A 24,847-nucleotide genomic window follows, 5' to 3' on the forward strand; every position below is an offset into this window, starting at 1 on the left:
TTGTACTCTAAAATTCTTCTCTCCTCTCCCTGTCTCTTTCTGGATGTCTATGTGTGTGTGTGTGTGTGTGTGTGTGTGTGTGCGTGTGTGTGTGTGTGTGTGTATGTGTATGTGTGTGTGTTTTTGGTGTGCACCATTTTGTCTCCTGGGGGTGGTGTTCTGCACACTGACCTATACAGAGCTTTGGCAACTGACACCTGTCTCTCCCCCTCTTCCTCCCTTTCCCCTCCCCCCTCCCCAGGCTTCTAAAGTGTATGACCGGGGCTACCATGCTAAACATAACATGCCTACATCCTACAGTACATGGCAAAACGACTGACTCAGCTGTGTGCTATTAAAAGAGATCCAGTCCTGGGTGTTGAGAGAGGTGGGGGGGGGGGGGGGGGCAGAGGAGAGACCAAGGAGGAGGCTAGCCTCCAGGGTCTCTGTAGGAGGGAGTTAGGCAGGGACCTACTGTTCAGTCACTCCAGAGAGGAAATTACCAAGAACACAGGGAGAAGAGCTCTCCCCAGGAATTAAAGAGGAGACTGACAGTAAGAAGTTCTCAGTTGTTTTATAACACTCTCCGTGTGTGTGTGTGGTGTGGTGTGTGTGTGTGTAAGTGTGTGAAGAGTGTATGTGTGTGTGTGTGAGAGGGCGGGGGTGGGAGGGAGGGGTAGAGGGGGACAGCTGCAGTCCACTCCACATGGTCAGAAACTGTTAGTTTGATGGCTGATAGCAAAGGCCTTGTGTTGAAGTACCTACTGTAAGCCCTATTCATTCACCTCCCACCTCATGGATCATAGGAACATACAGCACATGTATATATCAATATGTCTGTATAACTTGAATTGAAGGTGTCATCCTAGACTGCTGTTCTTTAGACTCTCATTCAGTATTGCTTGTTGTTTCGTATTGTCTGAATGATTCCACAGTTTTGTTTATAAAACGTGATTGTTTTCACTCCAGGGTGACGGAACAGCCAGACGTTAGATGACCCAGCTGGATCATCATGGACCTGGATAGCTTAATGGTAAGAAACTGCGTAATTACTGCTTCCAATGTTTAGTATTGTCTGACTGTAGAAATAGTCGTAAGTAACCATATTTTCCTAGGATGTTTATGAGTGTGTGTGATCGTGTGTGCACATTCACGTCTGTGTTTATGTATGTTTGTGCGGTGTGCCTGTGTGTGTGCTCTTGTGCGTGCCTGCATTCATATGTGTGTGTGTGTGTGTGTGTGTGTGTGTGTGTGTGTGTGTTCCAGAACGTTGAGCTGAGTCTGACCATCATCCTGCTGGTGCCGCTGGTAGTGGTTGCCACGGCAGGTGTGTTCTACCTGTACTCTGTTGTGCTGCGGCTCGTCTCCAAGGTTACCGTACGCAACAAGGTGGTGGTCATCACCGACGCTCTCTCCGCTCTCGGGAGAGGTAAAGTTGAGACAGTTTACGATGTCGTCAAAGCTTGCAGATCGTAAAGTTCTCAGGGTAGCACCCTTACATTTGACCTCTACGTCTTGTGGGCAGAATGTGCCAAGATTTTCCACCAAGGCGGCGCTAGACTGATCCTGTGTGGGAAGAGTTGGGAGAGGCTGGATCTTTTGGCTGAGGAGCTGGCCAATGCTTCTGACCCGAGTCTGGTCAGTACCACCAGCGATAATCCAAAACCCTGGTCACGGTTAATGTTTACATTTAGACCAAGAGGAAACATCCATGTGTCCAAGCAGAGACAAGCACAGATACTGTAGGATATGTTAACATTTACATTTTGTCATTTAGCAGACGCTCTTACCCAGAGCGACTTACAGTAAGTGACATGGACATTCCCCCTGGGGGGTTCCTTCACTCTCACCTCCCTTCTCCCCACCCCCCCAGACCTTCCCCCCTAAGGTGGTGCAGCTGGACTTTGGAGATATGGAGTGCCTGCCGGAGGTGATCACGGAGGTGCTGGACTGCTACGGCTGTCTGGACGTGCTCATCCTCAACAACAGTCTGAAGGTGCGGGGCCCCGTCCAGAACCTGTCTCTGCAGATGGACAAAGCTGTCATGGACAACAACTACTTCGGACCTGTGACACTGGCCAAAGGTGACGCCTCTCTGAAAATACAAGTGCTAATATCGACAGGGAAAATACGGGTTGATTGTTTATTTGGCGTGATGATGTAAGCGTGGTAAGTCAGGTAACTATCTTATCACTGTCCCACTTTCTCTCCCTCTTGCCTTGATTCTCTCTCGTCTATCTCCCCCTGCCCTTCCAAACCTATTTTTATTTTTATCTATACTCCTGTCACTATTTGTTCTCTCTCTGTCCCCTGCCACCTTTGAACACACACCTCTCTCTGCACCCCATCTCTTTCCCTCTATCTCCTCTGTCCTCTCTCTCGTTCTCTATCTCTCCTGCCACCCTCACCCCCCCCTTCTCTCCCAACCCCCACCTCCATCCACCCTCCTCCCTGCAGGCCTGCTCCCCTCCATGATCTCCAGGAGGACGGGTCACCTGCTGCTGGTGAACAGCATCCAGGGCAAGCTGGCCATGCCCTTCAGGACCACCTGTGAGTCCCTGCTGGTCCACCTTCTGCACACCCACACAGGAAACACTCACCTGAACACCCTCCACCTGAACACCACTCACCTGAACACCACTCACCTGAACACCACTCACCTGAACACCACTCACCTGAACACCACTCACCTGAACACCACTCACCTGAACACCCTCTACCTGAACACCACTCACCTGAACACCCTCTACCTGAACACCCTCCACCTGAACACAACAACAGTCAACCAAACATAACTTACAGTAGCTGAACAGCACTCAACAACCACTCACCTGAACACCCTTCACCTGAACACCCTTTACCTGATGTCACATGCATGTGGTGTGTGCCCCAGACGCGGCCTCCAAGCATGCGGTGCAGGCCTTCTTTGACTGCCTGAGAGCCGAGGTCCAGGAGTACGGCATCCTGGTCAGCACTCTGAGCACCACCTTCATCAGCTCCCCTACACCACCCTCAGAGGAGGACAGCCCCACACCCTCCGTCTGGTCAGGTGAGAGCGAGAGAGATAGAGAGAGAGAGAGAGAGAGAGAGAGAGAGAGAAGGGAAGAAGGGAGGGAGAGAGAGACGGAGGAGGATGAAAGGTGGAGAGACAGACGCAAACAGAGAGGTGTGATAGGTGGTTACTCCGTTTCTCTCCCCCCCCCCCCCCCCCTCCAGTGTTCTCCAGGAAGTCGGTCTTCGGCGTGACGGCCAAGGAGGCGGCGGCCGAGCTGGTGAAGACGCTGAGCAGCAGGAAGCAGGAAGTGGTCATGGCTCGCTCGCTGCCCAAGGCCGCCATCTATGCACGCTCCTTCTTCCCCAACGTGTTCTTCGCCGTGATGGCGGCCGGCGTGAGGAACGCTGCGGCCGTAGAGAAACTGGAGCAGTAGAGACTGAGGGAATGGAGAGATGGAAGGAGAGGTGAGAGGATGGAGGGACAGAGAGATAGAGAGACAGAGAGATGGAGAGATGATGGGATCCCGTAACCCTAATGAAAACAAACAGATGAAATATTGTTACTTTCATTCCCTCATTCATGAAACACAGATTAAGCTTGGTTGATTGAGTTCAAATGATAAGTAGGACATTATTGAAATGTTGTAACCACTCAACCGCAAAATAAACGATGTTTAGATGTATTATCCTGGCTTCTTTCATTTGTTTAAGGCACATGTCAAAGCAGTCTCTAAAGACACAAGGGTGACAAAGCAATTTCACGATGCCACAAGAGAAATATTTGGCACTATGGCGTTTTTTGATTTGCTCTTTGTCAGATTTTCGTTACGTGAGCGCCTCCTTGTGGATACTTTATTGCAGCATGTAGACTCTACATTGTAGAGACAGGCTCAAACGTGCGGTCGCTGTGGCTGTACAGTGTTTTCTTGTGAGGAATGGAAAATGGCTTTACAATCCATGTTTTCCCGTATCTGTGCAGTAAATAGCACGCGTTATATGAAGTCACCTTTCTCAGCTTTCAGTATGACGAGAAGTGGTAATGACTTGGCAGTGGAACATGACCGGAAAAACCTGTGTTTTACCATTAGCTTGGACGGCGAGGCGGGTGAGTGCCAAAGAGAGCCAACATTGAGCCCTTTACGCAAGGGGGGAGATCTTAAATCGAGACCGGTGTTCATATAAGGCCTACTTGGAAACGTGTTATGTCATGACGAATCCGTCCCTTCAGTCAAACGTTTTTGCCCCCGACACAGAGCACCTGGACTGCGCGGTGCTGAGGTATAAATTCACCGGAGAGAAAGAGGTGGATCTCATGTCAACCACAGTACCCGAGTCGTTCAGAGGCAAAGGAGTTGCTGCGAGGCTGTCTAAGGTAAATATAAACGGAGTAACGGTCTGATGGGTGGCAAACACTGGGCTATTATTTAAAAACAAATCGTTGCAGAACTACATGATTCTCATTTGGAAAGTTCCATTCGTTCCTTCTTCTCTCTTATACAGGCTGCTTTAGACTTCCTCGTGAAGGAGAAGCTCAAGGCGCACGTGTCCTGTTGGTACATCAAGAAGTACATAGAAGAGAACCCTCACCTTGGTTACAAGACGCACATCACTGGTTACAGTTGAGACAGGGCGGTGTATGAGAGTGATGATGGAAAGAACATCAAATACTTGAATTAATGTACTTGTTCAGCCTACATTTTATACGTGTTGATAACTGTCATTGTGATTGTGCCTTAGAATCTGACATGAATAATTTAATGGATGAATGTCCTGAATGAATTATACACTTGGTGCCCTGCATCTTGTAGACTAGCTTGCACATATGCACAACATTTGTGTTGTGTGGGTTTATGTTGTGTGTGTGTGTGTTTAAGGAGTGAAACTAAATCACTATTAGATACACAGACACTGTCTGATGCTATCAGTTTGTACAAGTGTAATCTCACTGCAAATTATTTTTACGTAAATTATACAAAACAAAAAAAAAAGATTAAGTGAAGTTGTTCTCATTTATTCTCAAGACAGCCAGGCTGAGAGAACAGACTTCATTTGAAGGCATTTTCGTATTTTTTATTTATTTTTTACTTTTGTTGAATTTACGTCGAACAGTAAATCAGATTATAGCATGCTGTATCCAGTGGACAAGGTTCTGTATTAATCTATCTTGGATATCCATGAAGGATGTAATAATCTGAGGGCGGGAAAGATACTCTGCCAAGCGTGACGTTGGGTTTAAGGGATCATGGTCTAATCAGCTTGGTATTGTCCTCCTGGCCCCAATGGTATGACACAGCACCCATCACTTCTGGTGGGAGGGGCTTAGCAACAGACAGTTCTACATTCAGACCTTTATTATTCTGCAGATACTCAAGAAGGATCTTGGTTTATTTGCGTCTGTTCTAAATGGTAATTTGTGTCTTTCCCCTGTGAGCTAATGGTGTGAAATGAATATCAGAGAGCTCTTGAGAGAGGGGCGCTTGGTTTATGCAATCAGCGTCTCTTATTCCGTGAGTTTGGGTGGAGATGAGGTGGCTCCTTAAGCCTTCATGGGGATGAATTGATCAGAGGCCCTTGAGATGAGCTCTATTCTCCACCACGCATGTACCGCCTGACCTCCTCAAACCTGGCATGGAACGCTGGTGACCCAGTGTTCTGGAAGCCTCTGTTCAGGAGAGGGAAGTGGAGGGTGTCCTCTTACGTGAGCTTATCTCAGATGGGTTTGCGGCCAGGGCGTTAGGGTTAAGAAGACGGTACCTCACCCCAGCGTCTTCCCAGATCACGAGAACGCTGCTCACACGACTACAGCCTGTGTGCATACATAAACATAACATTAAACACCACTACTATGTCATGTTTAACATAATACTGCAACTTATAACATGAATAATTTAATTAAATGTAATGTAAAACACTTTTACTATAACTAATACTATATATATGTAGTTCTACTACATAGATAAGCACAGGGTAGTTTGTTAGCAGTCTCCTCCCACACCTGAGCAACAACTTAAGGTGCATTTGGTTTAAACCCCCAGAACACAGTCGCCCCCACATGAAAGCTCCTGCATGCAGCATCGGGTGTTGACCCCAGGGATGTGACAGTGCATCCTGCCTGCGCAGGAGTGGAAGAAGGTAAGGTTGGGAGAGGTCAGCATTCCTCCATCGTTACCCCTCGTGCCCCTCCCCTTCCACCCTCCATCCACCCCTTTCCAGATGTTAATCCAGTAGACCGGTGATTTTTCCGGAACAAACAGGGCTTTATCCCTGCTAACAGACGGGTCGACATGGAGTCCCTGGCCTTGTACGAGGCATGGCTGTAATCCCACAGCGGGTATAACCCTCCAACTCATATTTTACAGCGATAGCAGATGTGTGACGAATCCAGGTCAGCCTGGCGGGGGGAGGGGGGGGGGTTGCTGGGCAAGCCTGGCAGCAGGTATGGTAGGGGATAAAGGACCACGTTTACTCTGGCCCATGTGACAACTCTGTCATCCCTGGAAACTGGGCTTTGTTTCAGACGGGGAACGGTTTTGTAGGGTGTGGGGAAGATTAGGGTGTGGCAGGGCTAGGGTGTAGTGAGGGTGGGGTAGGCTGTGGTTAGAGATGGGGTGTGGTGATGGTATGGTGTGGTCAGGGTGGGACCAAATGTCATTCTGACCTTACCCTAACTCTTAACCAATGGCCTAGGTTTGGGTGGGGGCATTTGAAAGGTCTCTTGGCAGAGTTGGAGACTGAGTTTAGGTGATGGCAACTGACCTAAAGATAATTGTTATATTGGCTGACCCCCCATGAAAGAGATTGGCCCTAGGATACCGTGAAAACAGTCTAAATAATCTGAAATCACACACACACAGCTCCTCTGCAGATTATCTTCTCCTATCTGGTATTTATTTACTCCTGCTTTCATCTGATGTCATGCCTGGCACAAGTGTAACGATAACGCGAAGAAAAACATTCCATGATATATTTAAACAAGCAAAATACGTCAAGAACTAGGTCATAAATACTTTTAGTTTGACTCTATTCCTGTAATTTTTTGCACACGCAAAGAATGCGATAGCGTTAAAGATTAATAAAAAAAACAAATCCTATTTCGTGTAATCGTTCCGTGCAAACAGGGTCTATCTCATGTGTGATTTGGGGGATATGTTTTTTCCGAGGATTAGTCTCTTTAGCAATCTCACTTTCAACCGACCTACTCCTAATCGGGTTTGACGGTATGAAACTCGTACCCTGTCTTCCTGTCTTGACCGTCCAGGCTACAGACTTGTGGAAGCATCTCCAAAGGATACACCTGCTTTCCGATCTGTTTATTTATTTATTTTTTTTACAAGAAAGTGGGCGACAATGAGGAACCGAGGACCGTAGAGACAGATATGGAACAGTGTTTTTTAAGATGAACGGTGAGGCAACAGACTTGCCCCAGCACCAATTGGAACATTCGTATTTGGCACTGCGCGCTCAGAGTTGCTGGCGCGCTGTTTTGGGCATGGAATCATGATTAGGATCTTATGCTTACATAAAATATAGCTTTACCGAACGAAGTGATGGCTTGTTGTTAGAATGGGCTCTGTTTGTTTGCGAAAGACGGGATGGCTGTATCGCACCTGAAAGATTTCCCGCGACTCTCGCAGAAACTTCTCTTCACGTTCTCTCTGGCGGTTGTCTTTGCCTCTTTCTACTTCATCCTCTCCGGCTGCTGTGATACCGGTCTGAATGACACCGCGAGGCACTTGAAACACTCATCGCAGGAATTGCGTTGGACAGAATTAAACAGCAAAAAAACGTATTTTGGCAATAAGGATTTAATTGAAGTGCGCGCAACACCCACAGCCAGCATAACGGTTGAACCAAGTGTGCACGGGGTCACTCCCAGCAAGGAGTGGACCGCGACCCGGAGACTCCCGCAAGCCATCATCATAGGGGTAAAGAAAGGTGGAACACGAGCGCTTTTGGAATTTCTTCGACTTCACCCAGACATTCGCGCGCTTGGCTCGGAGCCTCACTTTTTTGACAGGCATTACGCACGAGGGTTGAATTGGTACAGGTAGGTTTATTATAGGTTTATAATACACCTGCAGTGTATTGTTGTTGATGAGGATGGATGAAGTTCATAGTGATGATGCTGATGCCAAGAAACACACACACAGACAAAAAGAGACAGGGAGGGAAAAAATGCAGAGAAAAAGACATATAAGAGAGAGAGAGAGAGAGAGAGAGAGAGAGAGAGAGAGAGAGAGAGAGAGAGAGAGAGAGAGAGAGAGAGAGAGAGAGAGAGAGAGAGAGAGAGAGAGAGAGAGAGAGAGAGAGAGGTGGGGAACCTCAACTATCCATCCATCCATATGGAAGCACTCACTGTCTCTCTCTCCCTCTCACTCTTTTGCATATTGAAAGAGAAAGCGAGGAGGGGTTCCATAGGGATCGAGAGAGAGTAAGAGGACATGTCCGTATAGGATGCTAGTGTAGGCTGAGTTATGTGTGTTTCTCGCCCCATTTTTATTGTCAGTTTGACCGTTATAGAACTCCCTATGTGTCAGCTTGACCATTCTAGAACCATCTCTGCTTCTCCTGCGTCCACCATGGGAAGAAAACCTCTTGCTCACAATAACAGTGAGTACGCTCTCCACAAACCCCCCCCCCCCCCCCCCCCAGGCCTGGCCAGCTCCCTCATGCTGAGGCAGTGAAAGGACCCCAGCAAGCTGCCTATTGAAACGCCATCCTTTCTTCTGAGCGCTTTTTCGAGTGAAAACGCCAGGCAGCAAGTCAATGCAACACAAAGCAGCGCGCTCACTCTGCGAACGCTGACATTTGTCTCTGGGGTAAAATCAAAGTGGGTTCGCTAATGGACTTAGCTTGTATTTGTGTCCTACCTCCTCTTGTTCTTCATCTCTGTCTCTCTCTCTCTCCTCTCTTACTCGCTGTACAGCTTTCTTGTTATTTATTTATTTCTGCCAGCCATCTCCCTCCTCCCAGGTATTACATGTTGTTAAATGAAGAGAGAGACAAGGAGATAGTGGCTTCAGCCTGTCATGTGATGGAGGGGACAGGACCATGGAGAGAGAGAGGCTGGAAAGAGAGAGAGGTTGGAGAGAGGCCAGAGTAGAGAGAGGCTGGAGATAGAGGCCAGAATAGAAAGAGAGGCTGAAGAGAGAGACTGGAGTGAGGGAGGCCTTATGAGAGAGACAATGGGTGCCAGGTGATATAAACCTTCAGGAAATACAGTAAGAATACAGCATTTAGATATATATAGAACAGCATGTAATACAGTATATAAATACAGCATAGGGATACAGCATACATGGACAGCACCCAGATGCTGCAAAGAGACAGAGGGAATATTCTGGATGGATTTGGTTTCATCGGATATGTTGTTCAGTTTGTGCTCATGACATTTCTCTATACCTCCCCTCTCTCTAAACCTCCCCTCTCTCCACTGAACCCGTCTCTCCTGTTTCCCCTCCATCTGAACTTGTCCCTCCTCCCCGTCCTCCCTCATCCCCCTCTCCCACATTGACCTCCCACTTATTCCCCCACCCTCTCTCCCTTACCTTTCCCAATTGCCCTCCCCCACCTATCCCTCTCCCTCCCCCTTTCTCCCCCGCCTACCCAATCTCCCTCCCCATTACGCCCCTCCGTCTACCCCCTCCTAAGGAGCCTGATGCCCCGGGCCCTGGAGGGCCAGGTGGTTCTGGAGAAGACCCCCCGGTACTTTGTGACTTCAGAGAGCCCGGCCCGTGTCTGGTCCATGTCTCCGGGGGTCAAGCTGATCGTGGTGGTCCGTGACCCCGTGACCCGGGCGGTCTCAGACTACACTCAGATCCTCTCCAAGACTCCCAGGGTACCCAGCTTCGAGGCCCTCGCCTTCCGGAACAGGACCGAGGGGGAGGAGCCCCGGAGGGGGCAAGCGGAGGAGGCCAGAGGCAAAATAGGGGAGGTGGACTCCCATTGGAGCCCAATCTGGATCGGACTGTACGCCCAGCACCTGGAGCGCTGGCTGGCCTGGTTCCCCAGGGCCCAGATCCACCTGGTCAGTGGGGAGAAGCTCATCTCCGACCCGGCCGGGGAAGTAGGAAAGGTCCAGGACTTCCTAGGCCTTCAGAGGATCATCACGGACAAGCACTTCTACTTCAACAAGACCAAGGGCTTCCCCTGTCTTAAGAAGCCAGAGGGGAGTAGCCAGCCTCACTGCCTGGGGAGGACCAAGGGCCGGCCACACGTACAAATCCATCCCCAGGCCCTGCACAGCCTCAAACTCTTCTACAGGCCCCACAACCAGCGCTTCTACCAGATGGCTGGCCAGGACTTTGGCTGGTACTAGTCTCCCACTCTCCAGGCCTCATTGACTGTATTTTGTGTCTTCATCTTGAACCACAATGCTACCATTAGACCATTAGGACTCCCACGTGCAGATGTATAGGGTTGTTAATTTCTCAGAGCATGGTTCCAAACCACCTCTGCTACACTGTAAGACTAAGACTAAGACACTCTGGGACGTCATATTCTGGTTAAAGCTTTTATTCATGTTATTGTCTTAACAGTCTTAATGTCATTTGATCCTAATGCAGATAAAGCCGATCTTACAAAACACAAGCACACTTCATTGTAGATTGACATGTGTTTGGCAGTAACAGTCGATGGCCATTATGGGAGTTGTTTTGATGCTGTAATACCATATTAGTCCACATGAGGGCACCAACATCATTACAGTTACAAACCACTGCATCCCAGCACTGTTTTACAGTAGGTGATTACAACTTCAGTTCACTAGGGGGCAGTCCTACACCCTTGATATGTACTTTGGCTTGGCGTAGACTCATTTCCAACACTGTTGTCATCAAAAAAACTAATTAAAATGATATCTATGTAAGGGACTGGTCCTCACTCACGTCATAGGCACACACACACACAGTCACACACACACACACACACACACACAGGCACAAACACATACACAGGTTGTTTAGTGTACATGCGTGTGTGTGTGTTTGGTCTGACTCACGGAGCATGGCAGGGTCCCAGCTCCTATGAGACTCAGTCCTGGATCAAGGTTGTGGTCGTCATCTCTAGCAGTACTCCTCCGCCTGCCGCCCCAGGTACAGATCTGGAACATTATCCAGGCCCACCATGTACTTGGTCCCGCTGGGCGGTTTGCGTCCGTTAACGGGCACCGTGTCCGGTAGGTCCAGGTCAGCCTCAGTACCAGCAGGCACGGCTGTCAGGTACATGTCCCACATCTGCTCCGGAAGATCCAGTTCTAGAAGTTTCTGCTTAATCCGCATTTTCTTCTCGACGTTCCGACGCTTGTACTGGAACTCCACGATGGTTTTAGTGTAGCGGTTCAGGGTGGCCACCGCAGAACCCATGCAGGTACCAAAAGAACCCCACGCCAGGCTAGGGGAAAGACGGGGGGGGGGGGGGGGGGGGGGGAGTACACGTAGGAGGAAGTGGAGGCGAGAAAAGAAGGTTGAAATTATGGGGCGGAAAAGGAAGTGGTGAGGGGTGGAGAAGGAAGTGAGGATGGATGAGAGGGTGGAGGAAAGAAGAAGAGATGGTAGGGGGGAGAAGAGGGAGGAGAAAGTGGAAGAGGAGGAGAAAGTCAAAAGTAGGGAAGGGAATACAGGAGGAGAGGATGGAGGAGGAGGATGAGTTGAAGGGCATGAGAAAAGTAAATTCCACACAGAGCAACATCAACGTAAATCTATGATGCGTGGTGAGGAACTTTTCAGTTCTATAACCGCTATGTGATTTATGTTTAGCCTGCAGTTGTACTAGGCACAACCCTTTGATATTTGTATGATATAATCCTCTATTTTGTTCTGATCAAATCGAACTCCTGTCCTTGCAACCCTCCAACCACCTCTGCTACACTTACATGTAGGACCAGCTGTAGTCCCAGGTCTTGGGCCTCCAGTCCTCCGGTCCTATGGCAACGGCCAGCTGGAAGATGGTGGTGAACATCATGTGGGCCACCATGCCACACAGGCCTGGGTCAGGGGTCAGGGGTCAGGGGGGGAAACACACCACACACAACAACACAGAGCTATCAGCACAGTATACAAGGAGCAGTTACAGTGAGGTGCGTGTGTGTGAGGAACTATGAGACACCTACTCAACTTATAGTATATGTGTGTGTGAGAGAAAATTGCTGTGTATGTAACCAGGTGTGTGTGATCAAAATAGAGAGAGAAATGCCTATGCAGAGAGAGAGAGAGAGTGTGTGTCCTTTCGCTGCCTCTTGTCCATCTTTCATCAAGGCTCCTCTCAGCCTGCTGCTGGGGGATTAGTGTTTATGATGGGGTGGTTGGTGGGGGGGGTTAGGAGGAGGGGCAGGAGGCAGGAGGAAAGGGGACAGGAAGGGGCAATGGGGGAGAGAGATGGAGGATGGAGGGAAGAGGAAAAAGAGGGGGGCTGAGAGGAGGAGGTGGGACTCCTGTGAGTAGGCCTTGCCACGGCACAAACTACTGCCGCAGCTCCAATCCGATTAGTCCACAAACCGTCAAATCCTTGGAGGCGGCGAGCAGAGCATACACAGCCCTTGGATGGCCCTCTAGCCCTCCTCCTTCTAGCGCAGGCTAACTTTGAGCTAACGTTTTTCTAGCTCTCAACTAGCATTTTATCTGAACATATTAGCTAGCTTTTGTCCTCACATGCTGGATACCAGTGATTGAAACATGAGTGAATCCCAACAGAGAGTGATTACTGATGGGATGCAGCTGACGATGACATCTGTGTGACCCCTGAGCTGTCACCGTTCTGAGGGCGACATGAACTTTAATATGAGGACAACATACAGGGTATAAAGCACAGAGTCAGGGAAAGAGAGAGAGAGGCGGAGACAGTGAAAGAGAGCGATGACGGGAGTGCGAGGGAGAAACAGAAACAGCGACCGACAGGAGCAAAGGGAAGCAAAGCAATTGCCCACCAACAACTCTAAACTCTGTAGGGAGACAATTTCTCTGTCTCTGCCTCTGTCTCTACCTCTCTCCTTCCCTGCCTCACTCTCCGCCTACTTCCTCCTCCTCTCATGTTCTGCCTCTGTCTCTACCTCTCTCCTTCCCTGCCTCACTCTCCGCCCTCCTCCTCCTCTCATGTTCTGCCTCTGTCTCTACCTCTCTCCTTCCCTGCCTCACTCTCCGCCTACCTCCTCCTCCTCTCATGTTCTGCCTCTGTCTCTACTTCTCTCCTTCCCTGCCTCACTCTCCGCCTACCTCCTCCTCCTCTCATGTTCTGCCTCTGTCTCTACCTCTCTCCTTCCCTGCCTCACTCTCCGCCTACCTCCTCCTCCTCTCATGTTCTGCCTCTGTCTCTACCTCTCTCCTTCCCTGCCTCACTCTCCGCCTACCTCCTCCTCCTCTCATGTTCTGCCTCTGTCTCTACCTCTCTCCTTCCCTGCCTCACTCTCCGCCTACCTCCTCCTCCTCTCATGTTCTGCCTCTGTCTCTACCTCTCTCCTTCCCTGCCTCACTCTCCGCCTACCTCCTCCTCCTCTCATGTTCTGCTTCTGTGTCGTCCTCTCTCAGGTCCCTGTCCGTGTCTGCCAGCCTGTGCTGAGGGGCAGTGGACCAGTAGATAAAGCAAAGCTCAGGGTTGCCAGGTTCTTATTACATAACCGCCCCCCTCCCCCAGTGGCCTGATATTGCCAAACATTGGCTTCTTTTCAGGGTCAGCTCTCACGGCTGACCCTGACCCAGCGTCTCTATCCTATTAGACGGGCAGCAGCGTGCCAGCCGTAGTCCTATCATGGCTCTGGGGCTGACATGGTCTGGAGCCCTTGTGTGGTGGTCATGTTTGATATCACTCACCCAGTGTTTACGTGTTTGATGGACACACAACATAGTATTTTTTTGTGGGGACGGAGCCTTACAAAGTGCCAGAAAAGGCCAGGTAGTAGGAGCATGTCTTTAGAAAGAATCAAGTTATTGATGTAACAAAATGTATCTAATGCAGGGTTATTTTACATACATCGCGAGGTTGTTAGTTTAAGAAATGTGTCACAGTCAAAAAGCCTTCCCCTTAAGATTTCACTTCACTCAGATTTCCTTTTTAAAATGTGTGTGTGTGTGTGTATAGGTGTAGTGTGTGTGTGTGTGTGTATAGGTGTAGTGTATGTGTGTGTGTGTCCTACCCGACAGTGCGGTGAACATGGCAGCGAAGGCGTTGAGCTTGAGCTTGTTCATGACGCTGAAGCAAGGACACTGTTCAACTGTCATCAAGATTCCTCCCATGAAGAGCAGCGTGAGGTACAGGAGCTCTGCCACAATGCACAGCCACAGCACACCTGGAGACAGGTGAGGGGACAGGTTAGCAACACAGGTGAGGGGACAGGTTAGCAACACAGGTGAGGGGACAGGTTAGCAACACAGGTGAGGGGACAGGTTAGCAACACAGGTGAGGGGACTGGTTAGCAACACAGGTGAGGGGACTGGTTAGCAACGCAGGTGAGGGGACTGGTTAGCAACACAGGTGAGGGGACTGGTTAGCAACGCAGGTGAGGGGACAGGTTAGCAACACAGGTGAGGGGACAGGTTAGCAACACCGGTGAGGGGACAGGTTAGCAACACAGGTGAGGGGACAGGTTAGCAACGCAGGTGAGGGGACAGGTTAGCAACAGTAGAGTCACAACCCACCTGAACACAGGTGAGGGGATAGTGGAGGCAGCATGGACAGCATAGATGCAGGAATCACACCACAAGGAGGGAAACGCGAAAGGATTAATTAACTAATGTTTGTAAACGGGTTTAGTTTAACGGTATTACCCCTGACTGACAGAACAAGCCAGACAGAGTTAAGCTATTTAACTGCATTAGAATGTTATGGGTGCAGAGTATCATTGTTTTTGTTGAGTCTGAGGAAAACCTTTCCGGATGGTTCCTTTGAAAGCGTACGCGTCTTGTGCTCAACTCATATGTGACTGACCGTTCCTCCGGTAGTAGAGGGTTTAGTGTCTCTGCTGAGGTGTGTGTGTGTGTGTGAGGTGTGTGTGTGTGCGAGGTGTGTGTGTGTGCGAGGTGTGTGTGTGTGCGAGGTGTGTGTGTGTGCGAGGTGTGTGTGTGTGTGCGAGGTTCTCACCTCTTTCATGTTCTGGTGCAATCTCGAAGAAGTCTCTGCAGTCAAACCCTTCAGGATGGAAACAACATGCCTTTGTTAATATTCTTTCGCTATTCAATATATTTTTTATATATATATTTAAATCTGTAACACTTTGGTATACATCGTTGGTATACAAGTTGACTATAGTTAATATAGTTATGTATATCTCTCTCTCTCCCCCATTCTTCATCCTTCTCCCCCTACCTTCTCTGTCCTCTCTCTCTCTCTCTCTCTCTCTCTCTCTCTCTCTCTCTCCCTCCCCTTTCTTTCTAGTTCTCTCTCTCTCTCTCCTACTGTTCAGCTCGTTGCCTGGGTGCTCTCTCATCAGAGCAGAGATGATCATGTGGAGGAACATCACACTGGTGTTAAAGATGAACCTTGCACTTTCAGGTTCAAATTGAGTAGCCAACCACAACAAAACACACAATTGGGGCTTGTTCCTAGACTAGAGTTTAAACAGCTTCCCTAAAAATTCAGTCTTGCAACAATGGACATACAGGATACTTGTAATATTCGGTTGAACTTACAAGACATCTCTATGACACGTCATTTTAAACAAAACATTTGAATGAACTCAAATGGCTGTAGAAAGTTGATTTAAATTGATCCTCTTCTGATCCTACTGGATAACATCCTGTTCATTTAATATACACAGAACAGTCCTAAATCTGTTCTACATTCAGTACAGTAACGGTTTTCTAACCTATTTCCCATTCTAGAACTGTTCAAGACCCTTTCATAGAACTGTTACAGAGGTATCTGTGCAACATTTCCAGAAATCTCCACAGACCTGTTCTACAATAGGACAAGTGTGTACTTAAAAGTTACTCAATTTCTCTTCAAAACCGTTCAAGAAACTCTTCGAAGAACCCACATACAGAGTGCCGCGCGTTCCAGCGGCTGGAACCCCCACGCCGACCCCTCACCGTTCATGTCTGCTGCCTGTTCGCAGGAGAACCAGATGCCGGTGTGGAACTTCCTCATGAGGAACTTCTCCTCTCCGCTCTCCCAGATGTACTGGACCAGCCTGCTGTCGTTGATGTTGGAGCTGTTGAAGCGGATGCAGTACCACTGCCTCACAGTGACCGGGCCAGTGCAGAACGGCTTCACCACCTTCCGGGTCCCCTCGCACCAGTAGCTGGTGGTCACGGCCGAGACGGCAAAGGCGAACGCCACGAAGTTGAGGGTGATGGCGAGGGACGCCCGCTGGCCTCGCTCCAGCCCCATGGTCTTGCCGCCGGCGCTGGCCGGCCGGCTGTCCAAGACACGAGAGGAGATGAAAAGGCAACTAATCCAGGCTTTTGATATGTCGCCAGACGTGTTTTCCATAAAATGGTATCAAATCTTCATAATCTGGTTGCGGCGGAGGGTCTGTGGTGGATGAGGTGTAGGCATGCTGCGGTGATCATCCTTTGCTGTGGGGGATGAAGTCCGGCGGATAGATTCTGTCTTTCTTTTTGTCCTGCTTCTCCTTTTCCCTTCTCTGCCCCGCGAGGCTCCCTGACAACCAATCATCTGAGTCTTTTAGCCGGTCCCTTGTTCATTTGAACTCTCTCTGACTTGCTCTATTTCTCCCTCTCTTTCGCTCTTTCAGTGTCTCTCTCTTTCAGTCTCTCTCTCTCTCTCTCTCTCTCTCTCTCTGTCTCTCTCTCCTCTCCTCTCCTCTCCTCTCTCTCTCTCTCTCTCTCTCTCTATCCCTCTCTTCCTATCTCTTATTCTCTCTCTATCGTTTGCCCAGCCTCATCCCCATCTCTCTCTCCTCCCCCTAAGTAAGTCTTTGACTGTTATTTATTTTAAAAGGCAAATTATGCTCAAGACCTTTGGTCTATTGTCATATCTAAAACCTTAGCCTATTTCTTTGAGCATAGCAATAAAAAAAGATTACTTCCAGCTTACTCTTCAATCTGGTGCACTGCTCAAAGGTCGGCATCTCTCTTCCGCCCCTCAAAAAGTTAGCGTCAGACAAATCTTTAGCATTTATTTTATTTCATAAAAATCTTTTTTTTTTTTGTATAACAGCTATGCTGATTTCAAAAAGAGGCCAGTCATTGAGCTGTAAATGACACAAGGAAATTCCCTGCGTGTGTATGTGTGTGTGTGTGTGTGACTCATGTCGCGTGTGCCTACACAATAAATCCGCTGGTCTTTGATGACCTGCTGATTGACTTAGGCAGGATGTTCCATGGAAATGCAGGAAAACTGCTTTGGGAAATATGCTTAAGAGGTGACAGATGTCAGGAGAAAACTGATTCTGGCTCTGCAGCAAATGGATTTGTATTTTTCTCTCTGGATAACAGCGTCTGCTAAATGACTAAAATGTATTTTTCATGAGGTTGTAATTACATTCTGCAGGAGGACTTGAGACAAGGACGGTAGAGAAGCTCATCATTCCTCTTTATCAAAGTAATCTTCCCTTCACTAAAGATATTTGCTACTCATTGCTAAACACCTTCCCCGAAGCAGCCTTCCAACCATAGTTGTTTCCTTGGTCTAATGGTGAATGTGTGTGCTAGGTGTGTGCTGATGTGTGGGGGTCAGATGGTTGAGCGGTTAAGGAGTCGGGCTATTAAACAGAAGGTTGCCGGTTTGATTCCCCGCAATGCCAAATGACTTTGTGTCCTTGGGAAAGGCACTTCATATTTGTAGCCTGACAACGGCAGGAGAAGGAGGTAGGTAAGAGGGCACAAAAATCGAAAGTCTCCGTCCTACCGAGTGAATGACTGTTCTGAAAGTATGCACGAGAGCATAAGATATGTGGTCAGAAATGACGCAGTCCTAATCCTGGCGGGGGTGTATAATTTCTTTCCAGATGTCGGGCCCCCTGACAAAAAATGGCAGAAAACACAAACATTGTTAATGCCTTCAAATGAGCAACAGAAAATCTTAAATCGGTATTCCTTTGCCACATCAGCCAACCCGGAGCACAGAATGAAAACAACTAGTGTGTATGAAGCCTTGGTACTGCTGTTGAAAGAGGTGGCTCTGATTGCATGAGTGATTAAATCCAATGTGTTTAAATAGTGAAGTGATGATAAAGATGGGTTCGGGTTAGGGTTAGGCAGGGGCAATTCTAGGATCAGACCTTAGGGGGACTCAGCCCCCAATGAGAATGTGACATGGATACAGTGTCTTGCAAAAGTGTCAAACCCCTTTGCTAATAAATCACAAATTTTACTGGATAACAATTAATACATGTATTTATTATTATGCTAAATATTGAATGAATGAAAAAAATGAAAATATGAGCCATTAAATTAACTACCTACTTCTTCTCCTTTGGTTTTACTGGCAGACTACTAGATGCATGGCGACACTGGATATTAAACCTGTTTAAAGGCCTTTGAACCTGTCATTGTTTGTCATCTGTCACTAACAGACATGTTTGCAACTCTTACGTTAGAGCAATAAAACGTATTTAAGATGATAATCATTCATATTTTTATTTATTATTTTTATTTTTAGGGGTGCTGAGATGAAATTTAGGTGTGCTTGAGCACCCCTAAAAAGAGTCTAAAATTGGCACTGGGGTTAGGGTTAGGATAATGATGATGATAATGATGGGTTAGGGTTACGATGATAATGATGGGTTAGGGTTATGATGATGATAATGATGGGTTAGGGTTATTATGATAATGATGGGTTAGGGTTATGATGATGATAATGATGGGTTAGGGTTATGATGATAATGATGGGTTAGGGTTATGATGATGATAATGATGGGTTAGGGTTATGATGATGATGATGATGATGATGATGATGATAATGATGATGGGTTAGGGTTATGATGATGATGATGGGTTAGGGTTATGATGATGATGAGGATGATGATGATGATGATGATGCTGATGATAATGATGATGGGTTAGGGTTAGGATGAAGAGGATGACGATTAAGATAAAGATGATTATGGTGATGCGATGCTATGTTTTCCAAGTCCATTTCATGTCATTTCTTTCACTAGAGCAATTTGTCTGTTTCGTAATCTTTTAGACGGACAATTAGATTTAGTTTACCTCAATCGGAGATTTGTTTGTCTCCTACCTTCCTCTACTCTCTACCCTTTACGTCACCCAATACAAAATGACTCTCAGAAGTTCCCTGTATTCATGTAACATGTTGTCGTTTGTCCTTATCCAGGACTAAAGCCAGATGACCGAGCGATTGAAACATGGAACCAGGACGCTTACACAGGTACATCCACCGCTTCAGCTGCAAATGGTGGGATTAGATTATGTTCAATCCCAGCCCCTCCATTCCTGCCAGGCGGGGGGGGGGGGGGGGGGGTGACCTTGTTCATCCGTGTGTATCCCCCTCTCACCCTGTCCTTATCTCTCGTCTCTTTCTCTCCCTCCATCCCCTTCTCTCTCTCCCTCCATCCTCCTCTCTCTCCCTCCATCCCCTTCTCTCTCCCTCCATCCTCCTCTCTCTCCCTCCATCCCCCTCTCTCTCCCTCCATCCCCCTCTCTCTCCCTCCATCCCCCTTTCTCTCCCTCCATCCCCCTCTCCCTCCATCCCTTTCTCTCTCCATCCATCCCCTTCTCTCTACGTCCATCCCCTTCTCTCTCCATCCATCCACCCCCCCACACCTCCCATCTCTCTCTCCGTGCCCATCTCCAGGACCAGCAGGGATCAGAGAGAAGTACCAGGTACCAGCTTACACTCATCCACTCACTGTGTAATCACGCTGGTAGCTGATCTCTGTGCCCTGGCCCAACCAGCCAACATGATGAGAAGCACATGTAAGCGTCTACAGGACACAGTCTACCTGAACAATCTATTCCGGCGTGATGCTCTTACTCAAGCCTCACCTGAACAGGAGACATGCGAGGGGAACATGTTTCATGTTCGTCTCTCTGAGATACTTGTACTGTAATACTTTGAACCACACGCCTTAGAGGCGAAGGTTCCCACTGCCGTGCCTGAATTTAATGATGAAATACCAGCATCATTTTAATCCCTCAGTTTGATGTATGATACCCTCGGGCATCGCAGAACATGGTCAAAGACTAACACTTTAATCGGTTTGGAGGAAAAATATGATGTTTCCTTTACATTGGGAGACATCTCTGTGACATTATGTCATCATCTTACAACAAACATTTGATTATATAACTCAACAATCTTGTATATTGAATAACAGCACGCCTGTAAATTTGTATTGTATTCTCTGCATGTAAAAAAAGGTGGATTTTTGAATGTTTTGCCTGATCCATCCATCCTGCAGTTTCACTTCTCGATCACGACCTTAGGATGGGCTCCATGATCCGTAGATGAAGATGAGTAACATGCAGCACTGATGCAAGCATTTACAATGAGGATAAAGAAGACCCTCTCTTGCAGTAGAACACTATTAGGTTTGTGTAAGCCCATTGTCAGGGTTATCGGGTCAGGTTGTATGTAGCTTGCACAAACACCCCACCTACTGGAGATCCAAAGAGACAGAGTTCACGGAGTACGAGGGGCCGTTTAGGAAATGATTCAGACTGTCCTCACACATACACATGTGAAACACACATACACATTTGAAACGTTCACGCACAGAGAGGATTGGAGAGAGAGAGGAGAGAAGAGGAGAGAGAGGAGAGAAGAGGAGAGAGGAGAGAAGAGGAGAGAAGAGAAGAGGAGAGGAGAGAGAAGAGGAGAGAGAGGAGAGGAGAGAGAAGAGGAGAGAAGAGGAGAGAAGAGGAGAGAGAGGAGAGAAGGCCCACTCCCTCACTCCCTCTGTTTCCTTGTTTTCCCTTTTTCTCTCTCTTTCATTCATTATTTTCCTCTCTCAATCTCTTCCTAATCTGGAACCTTCCATATTCAGGAGGCCCTCTGTACTGAGGACAGGACAGAACAGAACTGCCTGTAATTCTGCTGTTCCAGAATACAGATATACTGAGTCCTCGATACTGAGGCCTCTTTAGTCTGATTACAGCACAAAGAGATCATAACAGATAAAGATTAGTTAGTTAAGATGCTATGAGCTCAGCACATACTGATGACACTGCCCGACACATCCCCATCGTCATAACACACACACACACACACATACACACACACACATAACACACACAAGTTCACATAACACACACATTTAAGCACAGCCACTTACTCTAAAACTCACTGCAACATGCACACACACACCTACATTCACTCTTTCTTATAAACTAATTGAGGAGAACGATGAGGATGACGATGATGACGATTACGGGTTTAAAAGAGATACTGGGGTTGAACTGAGTCATTTGACCATGGTTCAGGAGGTTACTGGGGGCAAATTAAAGGGTTTTAAAGGTTGTTTGTCCTCACTTGAGTCTTCATGTCAGCTCTGAGGTATCTGTTGCCTTGAAAGACCCAGCAACCATAACGCCATGTTGTTCTCAAACGTGTCCACGCCTCTTTCCATCCAGCTCAGAATCAGAACTGGTGTTTATTCGCCATGAAAGTTTGCACAGACAAGGAATTTACTTTGGCAGGAGAGCCTACCTAGGCAGCCATTTTCGGCGCCAACTAGAAAAGTTACAGCATAACATGAGGAGAGAGGAGTAGAGAAAAAGGCAACCCCCAGACAATGCTCCTGGAGGAGTACAGTGTGGGAACAGGCCAAAACCTCAGCACATAAGCCCCACAACATTTACAAAAACACGTGACTTGCAACGGGGAGGTGGGAGGGGGGGGGGGGTAGAGAAGCAGCATCTGGACCTGCAGCCATGGTAGGCGCTGGACACAGACCCGCCAGCCACCCTGAGGAAACAAGCAGGGGAAGGCGTTGGATGGGGGTGAGAGGGGTGGGGATATCTGTAGTAAAGATATCTGTCAATACATCTGTCCCTCCATCCATCCGCCAATCAGCTAGCAAGGCGGCTGATGCCAACCCAATTAGACACAGATTCAGCAAAATGCCCAACATGGGAATCAGAAACTTCTGCATTCTTCTGTCTCACAAAACTACAAACAAGAACAAGAAAACAAAACGGCCAAAATACTGAAAAGGCCCCTTTATGTATCTGTGTCCACAGAGCTCCAAGATACCCGAGAGACAGATGGCGGCTAATCTGTCCTGGACCCCCAGGACACATCTTCTTACTGGAGCTTACGTAACTGAGCCGATTCTGGTCACCTCAGTCCTAGGTGCAGTGAGAACACCACTTACCTGCACCAACACACTGCTCATTTTTCGGTGGCCTCGCTGGCTAAAGCTAAGTGGGATGTGGTCCTGTGTTAGTGAGACAGCTATAGCAGGTTTAAACCCCGGGGGATGGCACGTGAGGCCAGGGGACTTGTTGACCATGGACACCAGACCACCTTAGTCTGGAAGACGTCTGGTCACTCAGTTTGTCCTTTTGGTCTAACGGTAAACGTTTGTTGGATTTCCCACACAGATGCTCTCAGAGCCTCATTATATCACACAATGTGTTTATGGGGGGGGGGGGGGGAATTACTGAAAAAACCTTACCTATTGTATCTTTGATAGAGTATTTTTTTTGTCTGAGAAAATGTTTTCATTATCTAATGTAAATCATCCCATTACATCTGAATTCTACATTCTAAAGTAGAATAGGCTGAGATTTGCATTCACCAGACATTCATCTTGAAAAACCTTGAAGAAGAATCTGATTTGAATCTCCTTGCTAATCTGGATCAGTCCGTCATACCTCCCATGATGCAAAACTCAGGCTAATTGTGTCCCTGTGATGCATAGCCTGAGATTGTGTCTTCAAAATATGTCACAGTTGTGTGAGGTGGTTATCCCCCCCTTAAGCTTCAAGACAGGCTGTCTGGATTGAAGTAGCGATGACTGTAATCCCATTTAGCACTTTGTGGGCTTGTTCAGGGAGGAGAGCGAAACATAGGGCCAACCGCCGAAGAAGAGCTTTTGTTATTTACCAGGAGCGAGAGAGAGCGAGAGAGAGAGAGAGTGACAGAAAGAGAGAGAGACAGAATTATAGAGAGAGGTGAGCTGGAAAGGAGACGCTCAGAGAGAGTTATCAAGTGAGAGAGACAAAGAAGAAGTGATAGAGAGTGAGATAGAGAGCGAGTGAGAACTAGACGCGAGAACCGAAGAAGAAGTCGAGTTTTAGCAAACCGTAAGGTCGTCTCTCCTTACCTCAGTGTGTCTGTCCGGCCATGGGCAACAGCAAGAGCGGCGCGCTGTCTAAAGAACTCCTGGAGGACTTGAAGTCCAACACCAAGTACACCGAGGCCGAGCTGTGTACCTGGTACCAGACCTTCCTCAAGGAATGCCCTGGGGGGAAGATCTCAAAGGAGCAGTTTGAGGGCATCTACGCCAGCTTCTTCCCTGGAGCGGACCCCTCAGACTATGCCCGCCACGTGTTCAGGAGCTTCGACACCAACGCGGACGGCACGCTGGACTTCAAGGAGTACATCGTAGCTCTTCACCTCACCTCCGGAGGCAAGACCACGCAGAAACTGGAGTGGGCCTTCGCTCTCTACGACGTTGATGGCAACGGCACCATCAGCAAGAACGAGATCCAGGAGATTGTCAAGGTAAAGGGAAACAATAAAAAAGTTTGTGAGGAGTTATGGAGTTACTTTTTTGATATGTATGACCGTTACTAGGTTGTGTAATGTTGCTGTTTAATATATCAAGCATTGGGTTTCAGAATCATAATTGATCATCTAAACAGATGGGGGAAAGACAAACTTGAGATATCAAAGTTAGAAGTTACATGATTACATTAATACAGTTGATTATTTATTATAAACGGGATGAGTGGATTTATGTGGAAATCAAGCACTGGGTTTTAGAATCGTGATGTATTCATAATAGATCACTTACTGATTATGGATGAATTGACTGACCTTTCTTTCTGTCTGCTGTTGCTTCCTTGAAGTCAATATTTAACATGATCTCTGCTGACGATCAAGACAACCTGTCAGAGGATGAGAACACTCCGGAGAAGAGAACCGACAAGATCTGGAACTTCTTTGGAAAGAAAGAAGATGGTGAGAGTGGCGACACACAGGACAGCTGGAAAGCAGAATTAAACAGCTTTTAAAACTTGTTTTCAACTGTTATTTTTAAACTGTAACTTCAAACTGTCATTTAAAGGCTTGATGCAGGCATGCTGTAGGCTGTCTTAGTGTGTCCTCCTTAACATATTGTTCTCTCTCTGTGTGCGTTTTCAGAAAAGATCTCAGAAGGAGAGTTCATCCAAGGCGTGATGAACAACAAGGACATCCTGAGGTTGATACAGTACGACGAGCCCCAGAAGATCAAGGATAAATTGAAGGAGAAGAAGCCATAACACAGGACGAGGAATCAACAACAAAACAAACTTTTCATTCACGTATTTCCATTCATGGCTGTTCAAAGCTTCACTGTGTACATATGTTTTTTAATTCCTGCAGGTTTTCAGCAGGTGCATGTTCTCAGTGTTAACATAGCCCACCTGACAACATCATGTTATACTCTGTGTTGACGTACGTCGGTGACAGTAGTCTAATCGAATTGAAGCCCTGGGACATCGGCCCAGGTAACCCCACTCCAGCCTCCTCGTCCTCAAACCCCACAGTGATGTCATGTGACTCGCACAACCCCGTTGAGATGCCGAGTGATGTTGTGGATGCCATGGTGGCGACGACCCACCGGTGCTGTCCAATTGAAATGAACCCCTTTCCTCCCACTCTGACCCATAGAGAAGTAATGAAGTTTGTTTTAAAAAGTCATGAAGACTTTGAGTTCACCCCCGGGAGCAGACGTGTCGAATCCTGGTCCTTAGGAGGCCCTGTTACACCTGATTCAAATGAATGAAGCTTAGCTTGATAACAACCCATT

The 24,847-nt window shown here is 47.7% G+C and overlaps 5 protein-coding genes across 5 annotated transcripts; 4 read left to right on the forward strand and 1 right to left on the reverse strand.

Moving 5' to 3' along the window:
- Positions 1 to 395: 395 nt before the first annotated feature.
- Positions 396 to 3,656, forward strand: dhrs7ca (dehydrogenase/reductase (SDR family) member 7Ca). The gene is made up of 8 exons (XM_084677924.1): positions 396 to 533; positions 949 to 1,012; positions 1,246 to 1,408; positions 1,505 to 1,617; positions 1,853 to 2,063; positions 2,437 to 2,529; positions 2,873 to 3,028; positions 3,196 to 3,656. The coding sequence occupies exons 2-8, from the start codon at positions 992 to 994 to the stop codon at positions 3,405 to 3,407; spliced, it is 969 nt and encodes a 322-aa protein (XP_084534050.1). The 5' UTR covers positions 396 to 533; positions 949 to 991; the 3' UTR covers positions 3,408 to 3,656.
- On the forward strand, positions 3,427 to 5,897 carry LOC146252954 (protein NATD1-like). The gene is made up of 4 exons (XM_084676800.1): positions 3,427 to 3,438; positions 3,856 to 4,078; positions 4,227 to 4,345; positions 4,474 to 5,897. Exons 1-4 carry the CDS (start codon positions 3,427 to 3,429, stop codon positions 4,594 to 4,596), a joined length of 477 nt encoding a protein of 158 aa, XP_084532926.1. The 3' UTR covers positions 4,597 to 5,897.
- A 1,668-nt stretch (positions 5,898 to 7,565) lies between these two features.
- Positions 7,566 to 10,876, forward strand: LOC146252955 (heparan sulfate glucosamine 3-O-sulfotransferase 6-like). The gene is made up of 2 exons (XM_084677352.1): positions 7,566 to 8,020; positions 9,625 to 10,876. The coding sequence occupies exons 1-2, from the start codon at positions 7,566 to 7,568 to the stop codon at positions 10,289 to 10,291; spliced, it is 1,122 nt and encodes a 373-aa protein (XP_084533478.1). The 3' UTR covers positions 10,292 to 10,876.
- On the reverse strand, positions 10,872 to 16,392 carry gsg1l2a (gsg1-like 2a). The gene is made up of 5 exons (XM_084677353.1): positions 15,990 to 16,392; positions 15,043 to 15,090; positions 14,099 to 14,251; positions 11,846 to 11,957; positions 10,872 to 11,364 (listed from the first exon to the last, which is right to left on the reverse strand). Exons 1-5 carry the CDS (start codon positions 16,390 to 16,392, stop codon positions 11,037 to 11,039), a joined length of 1,044 nt encoding a protein of 347 aa, XP_084533479.1. The 3' UTR covers positions 10,872 to 11,036.
- A 6,783-nt stretch (positions 16,393 to 23,175) lies between these two features.
- On the forward strand, positions 23,176 to 24,317 carry rcvrna (recoverin a). The gene is made up of 3 exons (XM_084677791.1): positions 23,176 to 23,556; positions 23,904 to 24,015; positions 24,199 to 24,317. Exons 1-3 carry the CDS (start codon positions 23,176 to 23,178, stop codon positions 24,315 to 24,317), a joined length of 612 nt encoding a protein of 203 aa, XP_084533917.1.
- Positions 24,318 to 24,847: the final 530 nt, after the last annotated feature.

The sequence above is a fragment of the Hypomesus nipponensis genome, chromosome 17, assembly GCF_054491055.1.
Source record: "Hypomesus nipponensis isolate SF chromosome 17, ASM5449105v1, whole genome shotgun sequence".
Taxonomy (NCBI): Eukaryota; Metazoa; Chordata; class Actinopteri; order Osmeriformes; family Osmeridae; genus Hypomesus; species Hypomesus nipponensis.

What these genes read in the sequence shown, in the direction of transcription:
- dhrs7ca (XM_084677924.1), top strand. Translation starts at nt 992, where the DNA reads ATGGACCTGGATAGCTTAATG. An exon ending in TGGACCTGGATAGCTTAATG is followed by an intron (nt 1,013 to 1,245) that starts GTAAGAAACTGC and finishes TGTGTGTTCCAG; the next exon opens with AACGTTGAGCTGAGTCTGAC. An exon ending in ACCTGTGACACTGGCCAAAG is followed by an intron (nt 2,064 to 2,436) that starts GTGACGCCTCTC and finishes TCCTCCCTGCAG; the next exon opens with GCCTGCTCCCCTCCATGATC.
- LOC146252954 (XM_084676800.1), top strand. An exon ending in TAGCTTGGACGGCGAGGCGG is followed by an intron (nt 4,079 to 4,226) that starts GTGAGTGCCAAA and finishes CCCCCGACACAG; the next exon opens with AGCACCTGGACTGCGCGGTG. An exon ending in TTGCTGCGAGGCTGTCTAAG is followed by an intron (nt 4,346 to 4,473) that starts GTAAATATAAAC and finishes TCTCTTATACAG; the next exon opens with GCTGCTTTAGACTTCCTCGT.
- LOC146252955 (XM_084677352.1), top strand. Translation starts at nt 7,566, where the DNA reads ATGGCTGTATCGCACCTGAAAGATTTCCCGCGACTCTCGCAGAAACTT. An exon ending in CGAGGGTTGAATTGGTACAG is followed by an intron (nt 8,021 to 9,624) that starts GTAGGTTTATTA and finishes CCCCCTCCTAAG; the next exon opens with GAGCCTGATGCCCCGGGCCC.
- gsg1l2a (XM_084677353.1), bottom strand. Translation starts at nt 16,392, where the DNA reads ATGGAAAACACGTCTGGCGACATATCAAAAGCCTGGATTAGTTGCCTT. An exon ending in ACAGGCAGCAGACATGAACG is followed by an intron (nt 15,091 to 15,989) that starts GTGAGGGGTCGG and finishes TCCATCCTGAAG; the next exon opens with GGTTTGACTGCAGAGACTTC. An exon ending in TGCACCAGAACATGAAAGAG is followed by an intron (nt 14,252 to 15,042) that starts GTGAGAACCTCG and finishes ACCTGTCTCCAG; the next exon opens with GTGTGCTGTGGCTGTGCATT.
- rcvrna (XM_084677791.1), top strand. Translation starts at nt 23,176, where the DNA reads ATGGGCAACAGCAAGAGCGGCGCGCTGTCTAAAGAACTCCTGGAGGAC. An exon ending in AGATCCAGGAGATTGTCAAG is followed by an intron (nt 23,557 to 23,903) that starts GTAAAGGGAAAC and finishes GCTTCCTTGAAG; the next exon opens with TCAATATTTAACATGATCTC. An exon ending in CTTTGGAAAGAAAGAAGATG is followed by an intron (nt 24,016 to 24,198) that starts GTGAGAGTGGCG and finishes GTGCGTTTTCAG; the next exon opens with AAAAGATCTCAGAAGGAGAG.